The 25,449-nt window shown below is 38.7% G+C and overlaps 2 protein-coding genes across 4 annotated transcripts in view; one reads left to right on the top strand and one right to left on the bottom strand.

Annotated features, from left to right (window-relative positions):
- Positions 1-3,399: 3,399 nt before the first annotated feature.
- On the bottom strand, positions 3,400-7,110 carry ssna1 (Sjogren syndrome nuclear autoantigen 1). The gene is made up of 3 exons (XM_084746596.1): positions 6,751-7,110; positions 5,225-5,424; positions 3,400-3,644 (listed from the first exon to the last, which is right to left on the bottom strand). Exons 1-3 carry the CDS (start codon positions 6,800-6,802, stop codon positions 3,552-3,554), a joined length of 345 nt encoding a protein of 114 aa, XP_084602722.1. The 5' UTR covers positions 6,803-7,110; the 3' UTR covers positions 3,400-3,551.
- Positions 7,111-11,899: 4,789 nt separating this feature from the next.
- ehmt1b (euchromatic histone-lysine N-methyltransferase 1b) overlaps positions 11,900-25,449 on the top strand; it is a 37,639-nt gene continuing 24,089 nt past the window's right edge. Inside the window, exon 1 of one of the 3 annotated variants that reach the window (XM_084745555.1) lies at positions 11,900-11,941. In XM_084745555.1, the coding sequence (XP_084601681.1) occupies positions 11,921-11,941 (21 nt within the window). In that variant the 5' untranslated portion in view covers positions 11,900-11,920. Of the gene's footprint in view, positions 11,942-12,209; positions 12,234-23,437; positions 23,573-25,449 lie in introns of those variants that run through there. The other 2 variants (XM_084745556.1, XM_084745554.1) reach the window with 2 other exon arrangements.

Below are 25,449 nucleotides of genomic sequence, written 5' to 3' on the forward strand. Positions count from 1 at the left end.
ACATATAACAAAGTGTATAAAGAATTATAATGCATTTTCAGTTCAACTTGCATAATGCTTGATGGTGCCATGCCTTAAAGTGCCTCAATCTGAGTCTAAAAAATAAAGATAAAGAGAGAACTGCTTTAACGTATCATAACAGATTCTAGGTCTCTGAAATGGAGTAATGTCTTATAAACATCATATAATTGCTAATAACCTCATACAGTGCTGTCACTTTACTTAAAGCTCTCAAAGAGCATATTATTGATGTTTATAAGACATTATTCCATTTCAGAAACTTAAAATTCATAATCTGTTATGACACATTCAAGCAGTTCACTATGTGTCTTTATAACAAGCTAAAGTTATAACCCAGGACTCACAAACATTTTTTGTTGTTGTCACTTTAGCATGGAGCTATAAAGCATTATAAATGCTGAATTTAAAACACAGTATGTCCAACACACATAATACTTTAGAAACCTTGTTGTAAGTTGTCATGCTTGATTATAAACATTTGTCAAGCCTTATAAATATATGATAATGTCTTATGCATGTGCTTGTAATGCATCATAGACCTGACCTTCATAGAAAGTGTGACTCTTTTTTCCAGTCGGACCTCATGTACTTTGACATTCCACAGAGAAAGAAGCTGGTCCATTGAAGTAATGAAGGAAACAGTGATATGATCATTCATAATATGGCATGTTTGTGAGCGCGAATGCAAGATTGTGTGTTTGAAAGAATATGTGAAGGTTTTTTTTAAATTAAGATTGTTTTATATACAAGAATACTTCAAGTTTCCAGATGATTTTTTTTAAAACTCATAATGCCAACGGATTAAAGTGTTGCTGTAACGGCCTCACGTTCGTTCTTTACATGCGCAGGATCAACCCCCCCCCCCCACCCCCCAGCGCAGGATCGACCCTTCGGCCAGTATTGTTGTACAGTGTCCACCGTATTTTCATACGTACGAACATGTGTTTCTTACTCCTGTCACTTTTTTTGTTTTTATTTCTCTGATCAGATGGAATTTGTTCAGTTGCATTTTGGTGTTAGGAGATGAGACGTTTTGTCTTCTTTGTCCGATGAATTTAGGAATCATCTGTTTTGTCTGGAGTCTTGGATGTTAAATGTGTTTTGCACTGTCATGCTTTTAGCTTTGTTTTGCACCTCATGACAAGGAGCGGAGTAGGCGACAGAGGAAATGTGCACTTACGAGAACAAGAAGTCTAGTTGGAGAGTTTTGTTTCGAAACAGTAGCCACTCTTGACACCTGCTTTTATACAACCACTGATTGTATGTCACATACAGTAAGAATTTTGAGCCCTTGGTTGGCTGAATGACTTTTTTTTAGACTGCAGGTATTAATTTTTTTATTATCAAAATGAATGAATAGCGTTTTGGAATAGAACTCTTCAACTGTACATGATGAATGCACTGCCGATGAATGCCATGTCCACTTTTTTTTTTTACTCTGTTTGCCACAGCCTTGCATCAAAAGTCTTATGATTGTCGGCCTTGATGCTGTGACCGTAAACTGTAGCCCGAGTCTAGTTTTCCACACAGGTCCAGGCAGGGTGTGAGGGCCAAATGGCTAGTGAATATTCTGACTTTACCAGCCACTCAGTAGATTAGCATTGATTTTTTTTGGTTGGTTCTTGAGTGAAGTAAATCTGCCTTCCATTTGCATATTCGACCAGCATTTGGTTGGTGGCTGGTGCTACTTTTGTGCCCTGGGCTTCACTTTTGCCCTGAAATTACCCCCCCAAAAAACACCAACTAATCGTTCTGTTTATTTGTTAATGGCCAGTTGGCCCAATGTGTCATAAAGTAGCTTTAAAAAGGACCATACCAGTGGTTTTACATGTTTTAGCCCATTTTGTATGAACCACATATACTGTGCATTACTGCTAACCAGCCTGCAAACCGAGCTACTGTGGTTTTAAGTTTGAATGCATTTTAATCATTCCAGATGTCCACTGGTTTGCACTGAAGTTCATATGAAAATCTATTAGAAGACTCTTAAGATTAGAGCTGCAACAATTATTTGAATGAAAGAAAATGAATTGCCAACTATTTTGATAATCAGTTCCTCGTTTCAGTCATTTTTCAAGCAAAAATGTTGTTTCTAGCTCCTGAATGTAAGGATTTGCTGCTTTTCTTTGACATTTCTGACGGCAAATGAAGGGTCTTGAGCATTTTTTGCCAATGTTGACATTTTTAGACTGAAATATCATATCATATCATATCATATCAAACTTCTCAAGTTAAATGTTAAACAAGCAGCAGAACAATTATTTTTCAGTCTCAAACTGGCAACATTTCACTGAAATCAGAAATTGTCAATCAAATAGATGAAAAAAGATTAGGATTAAACAGGTAGAAAAACCACAAAACTGTATGGCATGAAAATGGTTTCACAAAAATATGAAGTACATATGATTTATAATGAAGGAGCTTAAACTCCCCAAACACATTAGTGTTTCATTTGGCCCATAAACAGCCTTAACTTGGACCTGCTGTGGATTCGTAGCTAATGGTCACATGACACGCCTGTGGATCCATCTGTGGTAGCTGCTGCCTTCAAAGACCAAAACCCCAAAAGAGGATGTCTCCTCTTCTTGGGAATCTTTAGCTCTCTGTCTTTCTGTGAACTGAAGGACCAAAAAAAAAAAAAAAAAAGGCAGAGTGGATTGTGGGAATCTCCACTGATCGTCTTAATGACACCAGCGAGAACTTTTCTGATGGCCATTACTGGAACACAGAGACACACCACTTGACTTCTGAAGTGTACACGCGGTCTGTCACCGCAGGGTTTTCCCATCTGTCTACTCCTGTTGCGAAGTGAGCAGTTTGTGTCGGTCACACTGTAGCGACTCTGTGGTAGAAGCTCCATCTTGATACCCCCCTTTACTTTCCCCCCTCGTCTGTAAATCTACATCGCAGCAGATGTGCTTACTGTAAAGTTATTGTCAATGATTTGGGCAAATAAATAAAAAAAAGCAAAGTGATGTCATACTTGTACAAATGAAAGCTCAATAAATAGAAGACTTGAACAAATGTAAATACTGTATGTGTCATTTCATCCTGAGGAACAGCATTTTAACAGGAAAACTCATCTCTGATGCAATATTCAAAAGAAATAATGTGCTTAGAATTAATCCAAATCACTTGTTTTATGCAAACTTCCTGCAGTTATTGCATTCACTACTGGGTTAATTGTACAGCTGATCAGTTGTTCTGTACTTTTATTGGTATGCACTGAATGAAATATTAAATATTCATAAAATATGTCACTTAGTACAGGGTCATCGGTTTACTCAGTGATAAAAAAGAGGGTTGGAAACCAGTGACCTAGTGCATCTATTGAAAGTCTGCCTTGATATCCATTTATCAAGAGGAAGAGTCATGGGAGTGATAAGAAACACATTTATTAGAATAAGGAATTCACAAGAAATCAATCCCATATATTACAAATGGCCCAGAGTGGAGTATAAACTATGTTAAGTGCAGAGTCAAGTGTCCTGTTGTGGTCAAAATGAGAGTTCAGTGACCTTTCTGTGCCATTAGTGCTCCTTCCTGCGGGGCTCTGTGGCTTTACTGAGGTTTCCTGCCTCCTGCTTCAGAACGCTCAGCAGAGACTGGGAACTCTCCAAGATCTACAGGTAAAAAAAACAAAACAAATCACATCAAATATACTGGAGGTACTTACAAGCAGAAGAAGTAAAAACATTACAGAGATGATGCACAGCTGATAGCATGGTGTGTACTGTACAGGTAATTTGAAAAAAGGGGCCCAGCAGTGCTGCCGGTCTTGTTGTTTTTTAATAAGAGCAGCTTTGGAGGGTTTGTTTGCAGTGATTAGTGTGAGTGCTCGGGGAGTTCAGCATCAATAAGTGGGATGAGTCTGTGTGACATCAAACTGCGGCACAAGGACAACATGATGCTGCATCACTGACTATGAGGTAGGAGCCACGGAGAAAACAATATAATGGTGCACCAAAAGGCAGCAAAGTCAGTTCATTACCCTGACATTCATTGACCCCCCCCCACCCCCCCCCCCCCCCCCCCGACCTGCAGCCACACACCCAACAAACACAGAGCTTATCAGTGCAAGTAATATAGCCAAAGTGACCAGCATCTCGCCAGGACTGTTGCACATCTCACTACTAGGACTGCAACTAACTTCTTTCTTTGAGAGGCTGCAGTTACTTAGTATTACTGCTTGAAACACAAGTAATCGATTATCAAAATAGAATTAGAATAAATTACTTTTCTGTTGGCCAACTGTCGATTAATAGGCAGCTTCACAACCTACCAAACAAACTTTTTCAGCAGCAACAAAGCACGGACTTTTAACACCAGCCATAAACATGTTCAGCTTCTGAGCATGTTGCCCCCATGAGCTGCATGAGGCCTGACCCAACAAACAAGCTGAATATCAATATTAAATGTGGTGAATACTGTACCAAATGCTGCTGGTGTTTACATTTTGGTTATTTGATGGAACTAGCTGAACTGATAACAAAACATCCAGTTTTGTACATGATAATCTTCTCACCTTATCCCTGTCTGTTACCAGTTGTTTAACAGAATTATCTGCAATTGACAGACTAGGTATGATACGACCTGTGTACCTGCATGAACTACTGCAGCGCTCCATAGATGTGATTTAGTGACAAGATTTTTTTTCCCCACCTTGATCAACTATATCCAACACATGAGGAGTGTATGAAATAGAAATTTTATGGGGATATGACAGAGACAAATGACAAGTTGGAAATAAGTTAATTCCCTTAACTTCAAAATCTGAATTTTATAAAGATTGAAATATTTCTGTTTGTTTGACTCTCTGCTACGTTCACCACACAATCAGGATTTTCTTTTACTTGATGGAAACCCCAAAAAACCCAGCTCATTTAAGTGGAAAAAATGCATTGGACATCATCTTTAAAAGAAAAAGGTGAATCCAAGAGGAAATAAAGGTTTTATTACCCTTTTATTGATTGTCTTGGAATCAAACCTTTTAAACCGACCGACCTTTTAAATTGACTCCACATTTCCTGGTCAATACAAACTAAAAAAAAGCCTCAAATCTATTTTTCTGTCCTCAGAATTATAAACACATTTTGGGCACAACCAGCAAATTAAAATTGCCCAAAAGGGTTAATTATCCCATAATTCACACATTTCCATGTTGCTGATCAATATAAGTATTGTAGACACTTGAGACACACACCTTGGTGTATGCAGCCTCAGTCTCTGCGATGGTGCGGTCGAAGGTGGTCCGGGCGGCAAGTCTTTGTGCCAGACTCTCGTTGACTCTGCTCAGCTTCTCTGAGAGGATTCGGATGTCTTGCTGCAGACGATCCTTCTCCTCTTCCTCCTGCTTGATCTGACGGTTCAGCTCCTCCCGCTTGGAGCGCAGATCCTCAATACCTGACGCAGACAAAACGTTTAACCACACTGGATCAGCTTAGGCCAGTGACAGATCATCCTGTGCCTGTATGATGACAGGGCTGTTACTATAACAGAAAGTTAGCCAACAATTTGGATAATGGGTAAATCTTTTTAAGTATTATCAAGCAAAAATTATGAACAATATCGGCCAATTATTTTCTCAATTAATCAATTAATAGTTTTTTGCCTATAAAATGTCAGAGAATAGTGAAAAATGTTGATCAATGTTTCCCAAAGCCCAAGATGACAGCTTCAAATGTCTTCTTTTGTCCATAATCCAAAGATCTTCAGTTTACTGTCATAAAGGTATAACTTTTTTTCCTTAAAAATTTAACCAAATTAGTTAAACCAATTAATCAACTATCAAAATAGCTGGCGATTAATTTAATAATTGATAAATAATCAACTAATTGATTCATCATTGCAACTCTAAATTAATTTATTTTCTCTGGGTCATATCATTGTAAACTCAATATCTGTGAGTTTTTAGACTGCTAGTCAGACAATAACACCTTGAGCTCGAGGAAAATAGGATTTAGTAGAATAGATTATCAATTAAAAAACAATAATAAGATCACTGAAACATTCATTGATTTAAAAAGTATGGTTAGTTGGAGCTCTACACGTTGTAAAAGAATATTAACTATTGTTATTAAATTGCTTTAATTTGCTATATAATTCAGAAACAGTTATTCATTCTAAAGCTAGAATTCACATGTCAAATAACTACTTTAATATTTCCTCACATTGCTTACAAACTCACATTGAAAACAGCAGATATGTTGTATACTAACAAAAAATGTTGATTACCTGAATAACTTCTTGAACAGGTATTTAACTCCATACAGTTTTGACAGTTTGAAACATTTCTAGCCAGTTTAGTTTTAACCAGTGATAAACCAGACCTTCAAATGGGCTCTTTTTTAGCAGATTTGGTAAAGAGATTAAACCCTGATCCAGGTATTGAAAATGATAGCTGAGGTCACAGATGCGGGGTTAAAGATTGGTTTCCTGTTGAGAGCATAATCCGTATAGGTTAATCTGATTGTACAGTAGTATCCTGTCGGCTGGTTAATTAAAGTGGCTGAAAGGTCAAGAACTAGAACAGTACAAGCAGAGCACAGAGCTGCAGTATCACGGGTTTAAGTACCATGTTTCTAAAATACAAAGGTTACTAGCTACGTCCACAGTTACATATTAGCTACCAGCTTAACGTTTAACATTGATGCAAACTACTCCTTTAGTGAAAACACACCGCTAAAAGTGTCACCTACACCTTAACTAACAAGAAAATAGGTTACTTACATTTGACAAGTTCATTGTTGTAGGTCTGCAGAGCAGCAGCTTGTTGGGTCATGTTGAACTTCAGCTAACGTCCACCTAACGTCAACTAACGTTACTAAGCCTCAACCGTGGCAAGACGCCGCTTTAGCTAACTTAACCTAGCTAACAAGTGACTTGTTCTCTAAATTGTCGCTAGCTTGTCATCTGTCTCGCTAAGACAAGAGCTCCAGGGCTCACACTCGTGACCAAATATAAACGCTCCTTTGTGCAGAAGAGTGTTTTAAACGAAGAGCTCGTACATGGCGGGTTTCCCAGACAACTGAACCGAAGATACTACCGGGAGTTTTGAAGGGACCTGCCGGCAGTCCGGGCTCCTTCTTCTTCTTCGTCCTCTGGATTCAGCTGCGTCATGTTTAATTTGATGCGCTTGCGCCCCCTCGTGGCCGTTGTTAAATATCCTGTAGCTAAGTGTTTATTGTTTATAGCACTTTTCATTCCAAGTATGTGCCTTAAAGAGGTACATTTACTCAAGTACTGTACTCTTTCCGTGCTACTTTACATTTCTAATCTAAGGGAAATACTGGAACCTCACTTTTTTATCCCCCTACATTTATTTGGCAGCTTCAGGTACTAGCTAGTTGTAGGTAGCCTACTCTTTTTTGCACAGAAAACATATTAAATTGTAGTCCAGCTCAAATGATCACACGTGTTTAGCTTTTTTAATGATTTTGTGGTTTAGCCTGCTGGTTTGACAAAAACATTGGAAAACCATTTTCAAAATTTTTGCATATCAACTGATAAATGGGGCAAATAATGAGCAGATTAATCCATAAGGGAAATATCCTATCAAGTTCAAAATGAGCTCTGCCTCAACCAGCTACAGTAAAATACTGCTTTTACATTAATACCTAAATAATAATAATATAATATGTAATTATATGACAGTCATGGGGGGCATTTTATGCATTGAATATTTTTAACACTTCACTAATACCATGCAAGTCCTGATTGAACATGTTATTTTAGTAAAAGCATGTAAGTATAATGAGGAAAAAAATGGACATGGACAAACAAACAGACACATACAGGGTTGACTAACTAATAATAGAAAATAGAAATGGGTTCAGATTGCTTTGCTTTGCTGCTTCCTTTAATGTGGACACAGTTGTGACAGATTTCATGTCACCAGGCTGTTTGTTCCAGCAAACAGACCACAAGTAGCCTAACTCAAAACACCCTCTCAGCAGACCTGGATCCTGTTAGTTACAGTTTAAAAACATCACCTGATCATCTGCAGAGATCTGGTCCAGTCAAAGACAGTGAGCAGTGGTGGAAGGAAAAGTATTATTGTAAAGTGGTAGAAGAAGAATTAACATCCTTAGCTTATATAAAAGTAGCAAAACCACACTCAAAATACCATATTATGAGTAGAAATCATGTGTTCAACATAAAAGCAAACTATACTAGCCTACCTTACTCCAACCTGATTGAGGCAAATGCATGAATTAGTTTCCCTGAATGAACTTGAGATATAAATATGAAAACTTCTAATATGTTTTCCATAAGCTAAAAATCTGCCCTGGTCATTTTTATCAATCTAATGTGCTTTGTACTGCTATGCTGCTAAGTTTCAATTTATTCATGTGAATTAATATTTCACAGAGTGCACTGAGTGCATTTAAAATTATACAGGTGGTGGCTATACTGTGTGTTTAAACTGTCTGTCAACTTGACTGTTGCTCTGAATATGGAAATGGCAATTCAACCTTATATCAGGCTATGTGCTGCCTCTAGAAAGGACTGTTCAACTATTTAAAGTTGTTAGTTTCACTCCAGTCATGAAGAACTGAACAAAGAGAGCAAATTAAACAGGCATCTGACATAAACACAGGTGAGAGGAATATATATATTTTATTTGGAGAATGTAAGACTGTCATCAGAGGTACTAGACTAAGCAAAGAAGGACATCTGTGGGTGATCAGGCCTGATACCAGCAAATTCAGAATCAGAAATACTTTATTGATAGAAATAAAACCACTAAGTATGTAAAAATAAGAATAAGTCTATTATACAACAATATAGAGAAACAACAAAATAAGAAGTGTAAAATTATAAGAATATGTATACAATATATACAACAGTATACACATAGTACCAGGGTCCTCAAACTGAAGTGACTAAATGGAATTCAGCCAGCATTCATTTCATTATTTACACTTGGGCTTTTCCTACTGAATGCCAAAATGTTTGTAATAATGGTCTATATACCATCCATGAAAAGTAATCCATCCATTCATTCATTTTATTCCCCATGTCTGGGGTCAGGACATGGTGGCAGCAGATTAAACATGATTTTCTAGATGTCCCTCTCTCCTGCAAGGCTTTCCAGCTCCTCCAGGGGAATCACAAGGTGTTTTCAGTCCAGGTGGGATATGTAATCCCTGGGTCTACTCCGGGGTCTCCTCTCCAATGAGCACGCTATCAGGGGCTAATGCACCAGACAACACAGCTCCCAGGATCACAAAAACACACAAACCCAGCCACCTTAATGTGGTGGTGGAGTTTGTGTCTTTTTCTGTGCAAAAAAAATAAAAAGTACAGTCTATAAACTGTATGTTCTTATACAAACCAGTATCAGTATCTTCATATGTTTCTATATATATCTATCAAGCTACCAGTTGCTGTAAACATTATTTTCTCCCATTACCTCCATGATTTAGGTGTACAGCAACTTAGCACATCTTGTTTTAAAGGGATAGTTCACCCAAATAATCACAAATACATATTTTTCCTTGGGCCTTTCGTTCTATTCATCTATCTGTAGTGTTTTGGTGCGAGTTGCCTAGTTTTGGAGATATCAGCAATAGAGATTTCTGCCTTCTCTCCAGTGTAATAGAATTAGATGGCACTAAAAAAAAACAAAAAACAAAAAACAAACAAAAAAATCTTCCTTTCTACTAGAAAGAAAGTAACTACATTAATTTCCTGCATGCTTTTATTTTGCTCAGTCCATTTCTCTAATCTTTGGCTTCCCTTTTGTCTCTAATCAATTAAAATTCATTAACCAACTATTTCACTAATCTAAATAAATATAAATGATAAATCCCTTTCAAATTCAATCAATCCATTTCTTAGCTTTTAAGTCAACACAGGCGAGATTGTGATCAGAAAAATGAAAATGTGTATAAATCTGTGACGAATGGGTAAACTGCAACTGCTGGAGACAGTCATGTGATACACGTAGTTGAAAGGACCAGAAGAGCCACTATATTGGAACATGTGGTGAGATAGTTTTGTTAACTGCTGTTCCCAAAGTTAAGGTGAATCTAAATATTCATCATATTATGTTGTTTCTGAAAAGAGGCATTACAGTTTATATGATACATTCTGGAGCCATTGATTTTCACAGGTGGACTCATATTTGAAACAACGTTCAAAACGTGTCCTTAGCCCCTTGGTTAAGACATCTTTCTTTGACAATTTTTTGTGTGTCTTTCCCTACTTTGATGTGTTGGGATAATTTAGCATTACTTTTTCCAGGTCTACACTGAGCAGATGTGATAATAATATAGATTCAACCTTCTTCAGTGGTTAAATGGACCTGTCTTATTCTTGTCTGTGTCTGTTTCAGATCATTTGGGGCTCTTGGTTCAAATGAAGGGACATCTTAATATGAAAGTATACAATGAATTATTTAGAAAATAGTACACCTTGAGCTATTTGGCAACATTTAGGGGAAAAACCCGCCCTGTTTCAACATGACAATGTCCCTCTGCACAAAGCCATGCAGGTCCATAAAGAACTGGTTTGCCCAGTTTGATGCAGAAGAACGTGACTGTTTTGCACAGCGCCACAGTGTCAACCCCGTCACCGACTGCGAGCCAGGCCTCATCGCCCAACATCACCGACCAACCTTACTAATGCTCTTGTGAGAGAACGGGAACAAATCTCTGCAGCTGGGTTCCAAAATCTTGCTGTCCTATTCCATGACTTTGTTTACCAAAATCACTGAGGTAAAACAAGAAAGAAAAAACACATTTCAGAGCATCATTTATCTTTGGATCAGAGGACCTGTCAGTCAGTCTCTGTTGACTGATTCCAATCTCATGTCTGGTGGTGGGACAACAGTTGTTTGCATTTGGATAGTCGATGTATCTTTTTAAAATTTGTAAAAGATGACTGTGACAGCTTTATGTATTCTAGATGTCTCTTTGTCTGTTTGAATGATGTTCAGTCTAAGTCTAGTATATCTATACATACAGTATATTCTTTAGATCTATACTGTGCAATCATCATGTGCCATTAAATTTATGTATGTTAAACCATCCTTTGAATGTTCTGTTTGTATCCAGGCCAATCTCTCTGCAATTATCCATTTCACAAGGCATTTTTTCTTGAGTATAATGCTACACACCATATGTGTATTACAATGTATTCTGTCCAGTTATCCATATATCTGTACAAGTGAAAGGTATAGTTTACATATCTTTCTATTTCTATTGTCGTTGTACAGTATTGTGGTTTTTCTACCTATATTTTTGACTCTTGAGCTGCACCTGGTTTGGGATCAATACAGTTTGTCTTATCTTATCTTACTGTATTGTCTTCTATACTTTCATTTCAGTGGTCTCAAATAGGTGTCCAGGCGTCTATGAGAGATTTTCAGATTCATTCATTTAAATCATGATATAAAATAGACTTATTATTAGTAGTACTACTACTAATAGTATTAGTAATAGTTGTAGTTGTTGCAGTAGTAATAGTAGTATTTATAAAAGGCTCCATAATTAATAACAAATAATATCTGAATTTTGAAATCTAAAATAGTCTCACCAGTCAAGCATGTCACCCATTAAACTAGCTCTCTCTAACACATTTAAGTCCAATGCTAGACCTTTCATTTTATTATACACACTATATACATTTTATAGGCCTTATACAAGGCTTATTTAAAATAATCAGAAACCCACATTTTTTTTAGTTGAGAAAACATTGAGAACTTCTGTTCTGATTGCATTAATTAGTGTGATCACATAATCCACATTTCTGTGATCTTAACATTGAAGACTTGTTATCATTATTTTGTGAATATTAATATTATTGTCAATCATACTCAGGTGTGGTATTACGCCGCCTGCGAATCAATAAATGTGACGTAATCGCGGGTGGGCGGGGTTTACGTTCAGGCACCATGGCTTCGGTTGGACCCGAGGTGAGTGTGTGAGCCCTATCTACCTCGCGCTTGTTTTACTTTCATACTGTTTTACGGGCCTTGGAAAAAGTGTTTCGCCCCGGCAGCCAGAGACAACCCTTTAAACGGACGAACTGTCGGTGCGGATGCGTGGTTTTGTCGTAAATTGCCCGCTGCCAGCTTGGAGTCTCTTGCTTTTGTGCTGGACCGGAGGGCAATTGAATGTGCAGGAAGATGCTGCACCCCGGAACCTGTATGATTCGTCCTGGCGCGTTGTGGGGTCCTCTCTGGAGTTTGATCATTCATGGTCCAGGTTCACGTCACTGTCCTGCTTGTGTCCAGCTTTAGCGGTTCAAAATAAACTGTGGATACATATGCACGCGTTTTTAGCCAATATTATTCATGGTTTTCGCTGTATTGTCTGTCACCGGCTTCCTGGTGGCTAGGTTGTAGCCACACTGATGTTTAGCTAGCCGCTAGCAGCCGTGCTAGTTAGCAGACTGTGCACACTTTGTCAAATCCACACCAAAAACTGATTCTTGAGATTAACATCTTCTTTTAATGAGAGTGGTTAGTCTCTGTGTAATATGCACTAATACGACTAAATGATCTGTTGATATTGTTCTGTTTCTTTATGATGTGAAGTCTGTTAGCTACATGATAATTGATGCAGTCAAATGAAGGCAACATTGGCGGTGCTCCTACAACCTCCCGCTGTAAACAAACCGGGTTTGTAGCTTTTTGCATGATGATTTTTTCATATTAAGCTGTTAATAGGCATTATCCTCCTGGCACAGGCTTGTCTTTTGTTATCTGTCTGCAGTTACTGTCATGGCTTTCAGTCGGAGTGAACCAGTCCAGATTTGGCTGTAACAAGTTGCATTGTTGGCGTTTTAAGAAGGTTTCATCAAATAAAGGTGGGCCGATCGAGCCGATCGCTTGCCTATAATAGCACTAAAGTGTACAAATGTATCAGACATTCAGTCTTTGTTTCTTTTTCTTTTTGTCAGAGATAGGGTCCAGTGTTATTCGGCAGAGGTCGCTCGAACAGCGCTGAGATGATCTCTGCTCAGCAGTGCTCAGAGTATCTGATGTGTTGCAAAGAAAGGTGTGGGGCACTGAGCTATGCAGTCACTTCCTTTGCACTCACAACTTTGTCTTGTCTGCTTGTGATAGGTTGGTGCATGTGACACATACATACAGTGGGTGCCCTTAAAGGATCAATTCACATCTTAATTACTAAAAGCATATTTTTATTTTTAGTGGTAACTAGTGGAGGTGCACAGTAAGGATGTAAGAAAATATGGAGTATTTCGACATTATATTTGTGATACCGTGTCGATTCTTAAAACACTGTATCGTGATATCGTAATTCATGCAAAGAGTCATGTCAATACTTAATTTTGCATTTTGTGTTTAAATAGCACTGCAAGATATCAGTGCTGTTACCTAGTTTCCCTGATTACATTAAATTTTTTTTTTTTTTACTCAAATTGTATATGTAGTTTGTTTTGTTCTTAATACAATGTCAGCTTTCCTAAAATTGGATTATGAAGTAGCTATATATCCTCTTGCCTACAGTATCGTCATATATCGCAGTACATTGAATTCTAACTCTTGTGTCGTGAGATGTACCATATCGCCAGATTCTTGCCAATACACAGCTCTAGTGCACAGACATGTCATTTGTTTGAAATGTTTTTTTATTCGAAGCATTAGTGTGAAATTCCTATGGCATGTATCTGTTCAACCAAATAAATTATCTGTCTCTGTATATAGTATGTTGATAGATGACCAGAAGTGCTCATGGTATATGCAGGAAGTTATGCAATTGTATTTTTTCAACATAATATTCATTAGCAAGGCAACTGTTGTGCTTATAATGACAGGATCAAAATGATTTAATATTGATATATAATTAATTAAGACACATATATCCACAATATTAAACCCTGCTTTTCATATTTCTCTTTCTTTTTATTTTTAAGCTAAACTTTTTCTGAACTGTCCACCACTCTTTGACTTGGGGATTGTGAAAAATCAGATACTGACAAAAGGTTTTATAAATCCAAAGATTCTGTTCTGCATTGTAAATAGAAACACTGCAGATATACAAGTATACAAAATACCCTTCAGTTCAGTAATCTTGGTGCATGAATAACTAAGGAAGGTAGATAAGACCTTTTTTAGCTATACCCAGGTAATCGGGGGAACTGACTTTTTCTGAATAATAATGAGCAACTTTGGATAGATGAAATATGTTTCCATTGCATTACTTGTGCTTTCCTGAATAACTTGTTTGGATTCGGGTTCATACCTAGTATCTATCCATGCAGATTGTTTTGATTTAATTGGTTGATAATGTTGAATTTCTTTGAATATATTTTCATTGTGCTCAAAGCACTGAAAAATTACATTTGAAAAACTTAACAGCAGCTTGTCTCTGCAGAGGGCTGCACCAAATAGTTAGACGCTTTGTTCATAATGCTAATAACAATAGCATGACATTTGAATTCTAAACCGACTTGTAGTTAAGTGCAGCTTTTTTTTCTTTTTTGCATGTCTATTCATTCTGGTTAAACCCGTTATTTCTGTACAGTTGCAGAGAAAGATTAGACTAGACTGATATTAGATTAGATAGAATTACAGTCCAGTGGTGGCTGTTTAGGATTGTTTCTGACACATGTAATCCAAACATTTCCAGTAACTCCAGAGCATGGTGAAGTCCAAAGGTCAAAATTTATTGAAAAGAGATGCATGTAATTACTTTCAAAATTCACAACATGGTTTTCTCTAACAAAATGGTCTGTGTCAGTCCATATTTGTTGGCGTTTAGCCTTTCAAACACAACATTTTCACTGCTGTCAAAAGACTGTTTGCTCTCCCACTTGCTGCACACAAAGGGAGACAGGTGCCTGGTGGTTAAGGTGGTCTAGCAGCAGTTTAACAGCATCATAAATTCCATGTACAAGTTATGTTATGACGAGGACTTTATTCCGATAGGTCAGTTTATTCAAATTAAGGCTCGTCTTTGAGGATAGTTGAAATGTGTGTTAGTGATTGAGGTTGTATTGTTAATTTCACTACTTGAAATGACAAAGAAAGAGGAAAACATTTTACTTCCTGTGTGAAGCCCTAGTTTCAACAGACTTCATTTGCATTGTTCACACTGATAGCAGATGGCTACCCAGAGAATGATTAGCAGGATATTAACAACAAGTTGTTTCACAATAAAAGTTCAGGTCCAGCCTCAGCTGCGTCTACAATACTCCATTATGCAGATGACACAAATCAGCAAACCAATAATTATCATAATCAACAAAATGCAATAGAGTTCTGTTTGAGGTAAGGTCGTATTGAGTACAGGGTGCCTGTATAGCTTTGCATTACTTTGCACAGGTGTTTCTAATTTCCTGGTTTCTTGGTGTACAGTGTGTATGTATGGGTTTCATTGAGCATTCAGTTCATGTGTGCATTGAGACAGGAGACACAGCAGCAGAAGAGGCTTGGTTGAATGTCAAGCAGTGCTGTGGACTCCTGCAGTTGATGAACATTTTTGAGGTGAAATGGCCATATGACAGATACCAGCCTGCTAATGTCAGGTCTTCTCACACATCTCCCAAGAATTATATGGATATAATGGTGCTGCTACAAGGCTATGTGTAACAATTAGGGATGTCCTGATGCCCCCTGATTCCAAGTCATTTGATTTTGAGTATCTGCCGATACCGAGTCCCGATCCGATACTTCAGCAATGCATTAATAAGAAGAAGAAAAAAAGAGAACACATCCACATTTCCACCATGCGAAATGCCCAATTTGCACACATTACAAGTGGCTGTTGCACTGCCTTCGCTGTCCAGTTTACAATACCTCCAAACTGCAGACATTTTCGCTGTCCCAAGGTGACACGTTTGCCCTGCGTTAGCCTACTAACTACCAGCTCACTACTATTATGTTGTCTGAATTCCTGCCTGCCATAAATTGCGATGTTTACGGTGTTTTTTCCGTCTGTGCAGCAATGAATATTGATGTTGTGGAACTTAATAAAATTAAAACTAAGCCATTGTCATTCCATTTGACAATCTCTTTGTACCTCAGGATGAATTTAAAACGTGAACATGGCCATGCTTGTTGTTTTGTAAGGTTAAATCTGATAATTTCCACCCGATTCTGCTCATTTGAAAATCACGTGATCGGCCCTGATTTCTGATCAAATGATCGGATCGAGACATCCCTAGTAACAATCAAAAAATTATCACAAATATTTTCAGACATTGCAAAAAATTTGTAAGACCAGTACCATTCATTAAACAGATCCCTACATCATCAGGTATAGTTGATATGATGCAATTTGATTGATTGCAAGGGCTTTGGAAGAAAATCAACTAGCATAAGAATTGCAATTTCTATCCTCAACAACTCTGAATCAGTTCAGTTTCCAAAATTGATCCTTGTATGTCATTATTAAGATTATAGTTTTACAGTGCTATATTGACAGATAGGGCGTAACTGAGTGGAAAGGGTCCAGTGCAATGCACTACATGCACCCACTAGATGTAAGCCTGCCTGTCTTTAATGAAGACAAGTGTTGCTCAACCTGCACGTGCTGCTCACCCTTATAAAATGTCCAGCCAACACTGATAGGGCAAAGAAAACACTATTGCATCTTAAATGACCTGCATTGTGGGTTGTGTCTGTCATTACTGTCATTGTAATCAGTTATCTTAACAGCCAGTTATTGTTTCAAATGCACTTCAGTGGACTGAAAGGCATGAGTGAACTAGAACAGCACACTTGGTAGAGATCTCTGCCAGGTGTGTCTGGGGTCATATGGGTGGGGAACTGGGATTGCAGGCCAGACTGTGTGTCCAGTGTGTTATGATGAGAGTAATGGGGAGAGGAGGAGACAATATGCATGTTACATTATCAAGGTGAAAGCAGAGAAGACAGGCTATCAGGAGTCAAACTTCAGACACAGTGTCCAATGTTGTAACAGACCACACAAAATAAGATCCCTCCCTACATCCCAGACTACTGCCAAACAAAGAAGAGCGGAATCCCCCTCAGTTGTTCCTTCTGGCTTCCTTATAGTCAAAATGGTGAAAATAACAAAAATGGGGATTTTTTAAAATCTGGTATCATGCGCTACTTATGTGGATCATAACATACTGGGTATGGACTTCAGATACTCCAAATCAAGATGAGACCAAATTTTTCTATGGATGTCAACTCAGGGTTCAACTTTCAATGTCATCTTCTTCTTTCACTCTCCTGGTCAGGCAAATGGGTCAGAAATCCATTTGCCCAAAGTCAGTTTTAATTGCCCCTATTCAAATTGTTTTATTTGATAGCAATTATCAAAAAACAACAAATAGGACCTAGTAACTAATAACTGCCTGCCTCATGTTTCGTCCAAGCACCGGCAAGACCTCGTAAGAGGAGTTCTTACCCAGCCCTCCTAACTGCCGTACAAGTGAGATGCTATTGGTTCTTGTCATGATACTTTAGCAACATTTAAAGGGCCCTTGACGTGCCTTTGAAAAACGACCCCATTTTATTTGCTTTGCGCTCAGATTTGCGGCAAACTGTGCAATACGTAGTTGGAGTTTCACCCATAATCTTCTAACGCTGCCCAACTTAAGTCCTTTTTCAGGATAGTTGAAATTCTTGCTTGTGCTTCAGCTCATTAACATCGTCTTTACCTGTCGACATTTTTTTTGCAAGTGCTCAGATGTTACTGCGCATGTGCAATACAGGTGAGAGGAAGCAAGATTACTCATCCCTAAGGTACTTCCATCATCATCTGCTGAAAAAAACAATGGGCCTCATGCAAGAACCATTCGTACAAACAGATTTGTTCTTAACTTGTGTGTATGAGTGATTTAGATGGACTTGTTGCATTCACCAGTTTTCTCGTATTTTGAATTTTCTTTCGGATGCAGACACAATTTACGAGGATCCAGATCTGTTGAAGGACTCGTGGAGTTAGCCTGCTGTTATCAAAACCAAAGTTTTTCACTCATGACCTTATATGTCATTAGTTTGAAGACATTTTGAGTCTGAAAAATAACTCGCACTTCATAGTTATGTTGACGTTATTCTGTTTGACTGATTTCAAGTCAGCCTATCATCAGTAATTTAATAATGTATTATTGCCTACTGTCAGGTTTATCGGCGTATATCTTCAAATGTAGATTTATGAAGTTGCTGTCCATGGGGACATCCTCCCTTATTGTGTCCTCTGTCTCAGCAATGGAAACTTCTTCTTGGCTCCCTCCTCCCATTGCAGTAATTGATCGCCCCTTGCTTTGAGGAGGTGTTTTTTTCTTTTCATTGAAGCCATTTTCATATCGAGACATTTTTTCCCTTTTATTTTAGTTTGACCCTCAGGTAACATGGCCTTAAAAGCACTCATTTTGCCATTCTTTGTTTTAGCAGATCCCTTGATTTTACTGCTGACACTATTAAAATGACTGATTTTGCTTTATGACCCTTATGTTATCACCTGAACCAGAATGTCAAACTCCGAACATATAAGGAAGTGGGGCCTTATATGGTGTTATTGAGGGGTTAATTATGCTAATTTACGAGCCTGCACAAGCTCTCAGTTGAGCATAAGTGGACTGTTTACAGTTATTTGAAGTTAGGAGTATTTGCTGAATTTGACTGGGCATGTCTGTGCGAGCCCTTGCATTAGACATGTTGTGTTTAATTCTTTTTTTTAAGACTTGCCTAATTGGGCAAGTGATTTGCTAGGTTTAATAGCCTGACGTAGCATTTTACTTGCCCCCAGGCAAGTGGGCAGTCTTTCTTGTTGAGCCCTGTCAATGCAGCCATGAGAGGTAGCACAGAAAATATTAGGCTGATGGGTCCAGTAGTATAGGTTAGTAGAGGTTAGCTGCAGATGGACACATGCACAAACACGATCAAATGTCCTCCTACACCTGGTGGATATAATGATGTGGTATACAGTGCATCACAGTCTCAAGTTCAGTAAAATGTGCGAAACACTGGTATGATCTTTTTCCATGACGGAATAAGTCCGTATTAGAGATGTTGTGAGGTGATATTAATGAATATGAATGGATTGGATCCTTTTTTTGATTGTACCTTGTTATTCCAAAATGAAACTTGGCTGTTGTCTGGTTAAAGTGCTTTCTGCAAGCTGGTGTCTGTCCTCAGCCAAAGATAATTTGTAAGGGGAAAACCTTTTCTCTGTAACACCACTGAACAATCAAGTTTTTGCTGGTGTTCAAACAACTCCAACATTGATAAGCTGTTCGCACCACATCAGCGATTTCAGCTTATCAGCTATGGTTTTGAATCAGGACCTTCGGTAGGCTATTGGGATCAACAAGCTTGTGAGAAATTAGGTGTCTCAGATTAATTAGGCAACAACTAAGTAAATTTATTAGTATAGATTGCTGTTGACAGATACCCAAAAGGTAGGCCCCACAATGATTGATCACCAATGGGGATGAGTGCTTTCTAGTTGCCGATTGTGAGAACCAATCGATGTCACAAAACTCTTGAGACACTTCTTAGCTGAGTTGATGTCGTTGCATGCTAAGTAACCTAAAGTAGCACTTCACCCCAAAAGGATTTCAATATCAGTTACCCAGTGTTGCCTTGACTCCCTGAAGTTTTTTTTTTTAACCTTGCAAACCAGCGCTGCCACCTGACTATAGACTGAATCGAAAACACACGATCCAAACTTGTTGGAAGCTGATGGTACTCCTGTGATTAAACTATTTATCTATTCATATGCTCAATATTTCCAAAACACCTTGCTAGTGAAATAATTTCTGGTGGAAAGATAGGTAGATAAACACACACATGCATGTGGAGCTGTGCAGTCACAGAGCATTTATAGTCCAGGTTTTGTTGCAACCTAGTGGACTTCCCAATACCCTACAAATCAGTCAAACTTATCTGTAGTGGCAGTAGATATAGATAGGGCTGTGATGATATGTATTTTTTCTTATGCAGTGACAAAACAACATATTCCCGCAGGATGGCTGTTTCCCACAACTGGCCAAATAATTATGTTTTATTGGATTTATAGGGCTGTGTGCTGCAAGCAAGTGAGGGAGAGGAAGCAAGCAGTGGACTGAGAGTAATGGTGCTGCTAGCAGAGCAGAGCAGTATGCTCTAAGTCTGGCAGTAAATGTACAGTATAGGTTACAGTGTGTTGGCTAATAGTGTTGGGTAATGTCTACCACATTGGAATATGATGACGTCCATGGTGAAACATTGCGATGGATGATGATATAGTTGCTGGGTCTTAAAGTTTTCATTTAGGCACCAAATGTCTGTAAGTTGGTTGTGTTTAAAAGAGAAAATGATAAACATGTCATGGACACATAGTGCAATGGCCAGCAACAACAGCTTCTTTTAATTTTCTCTCCCACATGTCATGAACTTAGGCAACAACTTTATGGCCATTCTGAGGAGACACACTACCTCAAATACAGATGTTTTTTAAATCGGGATGTTACGATGGTAGAGGGCTCAGTGGTTGATAACCAGCCACCATGATGGATGATGGCATCAATCATGGCAATAACCCTAATGATGGTAATGAGCTCAGCCCCGCGGTACGGATCACATGACCAGTATGACCGGTGGTAATGTGGTGCTTGTCAGTCGCATGATTAGGGATGTACTGACTGACTAGAGAAGGAGCTGGTTTTCAGTATGACTGGCCCAGTCTGGTGACCAGGTGGTCAGCGTTGCATATCTAGCTCTTTGCTGTATGATGGTCACATCTTGCACACAGCAGCACAGACAAATGTCACAGCCACTCAGACACATGCGTGCATGCAGTCGGAGTTAATGCCAGTTTCAAAGAACAGGATAAAGAAAAGACAGTATACAAGGAGATGGAGCAGCTGATGGTCTCGCAGAACAACTGCCAATTTCTAGCTATTCAGGCTAATGTTAGCCAGCAGCAGACTACTGCACACATTCTGACAGTTAAAATCTCACCTCCTGTTCTGGCTGAAGAATAAACAACATGTGTTGATGTGTCTCCTCAAACATTTTGTCATTCAGATTTGTTTAACTTCTTTTGTTTTTCTCACCGTGCAGACAGACTGTTGCACCACGTCTGTCTCTGGTTTGTTTACATCTGCTTCCACAAGATCACGTGAACTCATGTTTCCCATGAGATCTCTCAAGATCATGCTCCCCTCTGCTACATTATATCAATATAATAATATAAAATACGTTTTTTATTTATTTATTTTATTTTTCATTACAAAAATGTTCATGTATTGTGCCAATTATAGTTATTAGAAAGACTGAAAATCAGAATTCGCCAAAAGCAGAATTGACAGGTCAGACCCTTATAAGGTCAAAAATCGGAGTCAGCCAAGAAAATTGCAATCGGTGCGTCTGTAGTCAAATGCCTAGATATAGATGCCAGAACCTGTAACAAAACATGATTGGGATCGGCCACGTATGGTCCGAAATAGCTCATACATGATTTGCAATTGGGATCAGCAGCAGAAAAATGCAATCATGGCATCTAACTGTCAGTCCATCCAATAGTTGACACACTTCACTCTAAACCAAATATGTCAAACTCATAGAGGACACAACTACCATCCAGTAGTTGTCAACATATTTAATTCCAAACCAAAAAAGTTAACCTCATGGTGGTGCTGGAGGACGAGTCTGGGGATCACAAAAATCAGTTGGCTTCATCCTCTGGTGACCATGAATTTCTGTAGCAATATGTCATGGCAGTCCATCCAGCAGCCTAGTTGTTATTTCAGGCTGGACCAAAGTGCTCCATAGAGCCATGCTGTGACCATGGCCAAACAACTCCACAGCAGGGCTGTTGATATGACTACAGAGGAGGCCTTGTTACAGTCTGTCGTCTGCTTGGCTTCATTATTGTGGTCTTGTTGCCATTGAGTAAGACCTCTGATCTGTCTCTTCATCGTGTATAATCACAGCACACAACATTATAGACATCAACTTTGAATCCTTTTTGTAACTCATATGGGCACAAACATTTGTTATGCTGTAGTTAAAATGGGTTTCACATTACAGTAATGCCCCAGGTATTCTTGTATACAGGGTGAGGCTTTGTCATTGTCAGTCAGTGAGTGTCCTGCTTTTGTTTTGTGGATGTTCCAGTGCTCATAGGTAACTGCTCAGCAGCCTAATTATGTCTTAACGTAACACCTCGCTTTCTACCTATCCCGTGTACAGTATCTGTACAGCGTTCTGTATCTTTACTTTCTCGCTACTCTGCCATGATTGGAGAGGAGAACTTTATTATCTACTTTGTTTTAGCCTTGAGTCTTGAAAGTTAATAAACCTTTGATAAAAAATGTCATTGCTCAGCTGTGAAACAGGAGAAGCAGCCAGTATCTCTTCATCTACATTCCTACGTGTCTGAGATGTTCCCTCAGGAGAAAATACATACTTTGCAAAGCGACAGCCCTCTACTATTTTCTGATTATCAGTTTATCCAAAAAAGCCAGACATTCACTAGTTACAGTAACTCAAATGTGAGAATTTGCTGCTTTTTTCTCTCATTTGTTTTTTAATGTGGGAAAACCAAAACATGATTATTATTATGATTATTAGGTGTAGTCTTGAATGTAAACAATCAGACAATCAGCAAGAGACCTCATGAAATAAAAGACCTGACAACAATAGAAAGTCTTCTAGTATTGTATGTTTGTATTCACTCAGTTTTTTCTGAGCACAACAGAATACTTGTGTTTATCTGTTCTGTTCCTTTTGTGGTTGCTTTTGGAACTTGTCCTTGTCAATGGCAGCTCGGCCTGTTACTTCATCTGTGTCTTAATATCTGTTGCATGGCCTGGCAGCGTTGCATTTTGCTGTCTTCACCAGCCTCGGGCTCAGCGGAGACAAAGAATTCTCCTGTTGAGACGATCGGATGTGGCCTGATGTCCACGATTGAAAACCTTTGGCTCCCCAGGCTCCTTACATCCGGTTTGTTTCAGGGCTTTTACTCTTTTACCTACCATTTTTCCCGCCTCTCTCTTCTGTTGAAGCTCTTGAAGTGTCTGTGCAAACACACCGGCTATGAAGCCCTTTTCTCCCAGCAACAACAACAAGAAAAAATGAGTGGCAATCGTCAAGGAAGGAAGTAGCAGCAGTAGAATAAGAACATGGGGATGATATTAAAAGAAAATCAGTGAGTGATTCTAGCTATTTTTTAAATAAAACTACACTAATATTAGCATGAAGTGTGAGATAAAAAAACATAGCAGGGTATGTGTCAAGCAGGTTTTTTTTCAATGTCTTATTGGTTATTTAGTATTTGTAAGGTGAGTCTGTTTCAGTGGATGTCTTCAGTGGCAATGAGGTCTTCCAGTTTAAAGACATGGAGTGGTGTTACAGTTTGAACTGACTGAGCATGCTCTGTGGAGACCCTCTGAAGAGGAGGACCGACAGAGGGAGCCACCAGGTCACATGACCAACGAGGTGAATGTGCATGCGGGGAAAGAAAAGGAAAAGAGGAACAATCTGTTCGACACATTCTCGCTCTCTCTCCCTCTCTCTGTCCTCCCTCTTCCCTCTCTCTCACACACACACTCTCTCCCTCACACACACTCCCTCTCTGTCGCCTTCTTCTCCTCAATGGAGGCCATGAGAAGAAAGCAGGTATGATGCTTCCTGGAGGCACACAAGGGAAAAGACATGTTAGCTTTATACTCTTCACCCTTGTTTGGAACGGTCTGAGGAGATGCAGTCTTGCCTCTGAGCTCCTTTTAGCCAGAGTAAAGTTACAATCAATGGGTTTAAGCTCTTGCTGTCTTCTCGATGAGGTGGTTTCTCACTTTTTAAGATGCTGCTTCTCGAGACAGTTACAGCTGCTTTATCAGCAACTGTTTCCTGAAATCGAGGACTTAATCTTGTGGAGCAATGTTTTTTTTTTTTTTTTCTGGTAGGAGTGCTGTTTTATCAAAGACAGATTTGATTGTGTCGTGTTGGATCCTGTTGTTGGAGAGAGCTCCTTGTGGATTAGCTAAACAGCTACATGTAGAGCAACCACAGCAAGGGAAATATGATGTGACTCAGTACATGAAGATGCAGATCTGACCTCCTCAACATCTGGAAACTACCCTAATGACTAGTTGTTTTCAGAGCCAACCTCCTTTTGTAACATCTTTTGCTTTTATCCCTACTGTATATACTGTATCCCTCATGGTCAGTGTATAATGAGTTCCCTGGGGACTGGATGTATGTGCAGTCAAGGCTGTGTGACCAGGAATCCACTGGAACATAAAGCTGCGGTGACTGCTTATCAATCCAAAGGGCTGCGGTGTGAGCTTCCCTGTTTACCACCTGCAGGATTTGATCTTCTGAGCAGCTTTCTGGCTGAGGGTCAGACTTTTCATGTCTTGATTAGTCAACCTGTGCAAAGTAACTGGGCAGATAAATTATTTGCCTATTCTTGTAGTTTATTTAAGATTTTGTGCAAAGTATGTAGTGTTTCTCTTTTTACAAAGTCATAGTCAGATGTCAGAACTCAGATGCAGACTGGGGTTGTTGGGAATGCGTGGTCAGTGTGTCAGAGCTGCAATGATTAGTTGATTTATCTATTAATTGTCAACTATTAAATCAATTTCAATCACTATTTTGATAGTTGATTGTTTTTATTTATTTTTCTTTTAAGAAAAAATATCTGATTTCAGCTTGTCAAATGTGAATATTTTTTGTTTTCCTTATTCCTCTGTGAGAGTAAAATAAATTTTTTGGGGTTGTGAACAAAATAAGACATTTGAGGACATCAACATTTCTGACATTTTATGCACTAAACAAGTCATTAATTAAGCAATAAAATGATTAACAGATTAATTGATGATGAAAATAATGGTTAATTGCAGCCCCAGTGCCAGATCATTAAGCCACTGGGAGAGCTCCATGTTTGAGAACATGCAAAACCAAGAATCTTTATTTTTTCTTGACCACATTTCTATAAATCTTTGCAAGAGGATTAATTACATAGCAAAACCAAAGAATGATTTCTGCTTCATAAAACTTTTCTCCAGTCCTTGTTTTTTTCCCTTGTGAAATACTGTGTAGTTTCACCTCCCCAGACCTTTAACGGACTATTCATTCGAATCAATCTGAGGAGAAAATCACTCATCGGTCAAAGCACTCACAGCAGGATGAGTGGATGCTGCCTCATTTAAAGGAATCATATGACAACAATGGGGAAATCACTGCCTTAGAAGGCCAGAAAGGCAACTCACTCATCCACTGTTCTCTCTGTTTTATCTCATTCGTATGTCTGCGCCTTGTGGTTGTCATTGGCCGTGAAACAGCTGATTGTGTAATGTGATTGTGCTTTATGTTTAAGTAGGTCTTGTTTTCAGGCCTCTTGAAGTAGATTTTAGGATCAGTCACATTAGTGCGAGCATCCAGGCCTTGTCACACACCAGGTTCACATTATGTTGTAGAGGCAATGAATGATGATGCATTAGAGTATTTTACAGAAATAGAGGTAGTAGATATAATCTATTAAGAGCTTATTT

The sequence above is a fragment of the Lutjanus erythropterus genome, chromosome 20 (assembly GCF_056507025.1).
Source record: "Lutjanus erythropterus isolate fLutEry1 chromosome 20, fLutEry1.hap2, whole genome shotgun sequence".
In the NCBI taxonomy this organism is placed as follows: Eukaryota; Metazoa; Chordata; class Actinopteri; order Lutjaniformes; family Lutjanidae; genus Lutjanus; species Lutjanus erythropterus.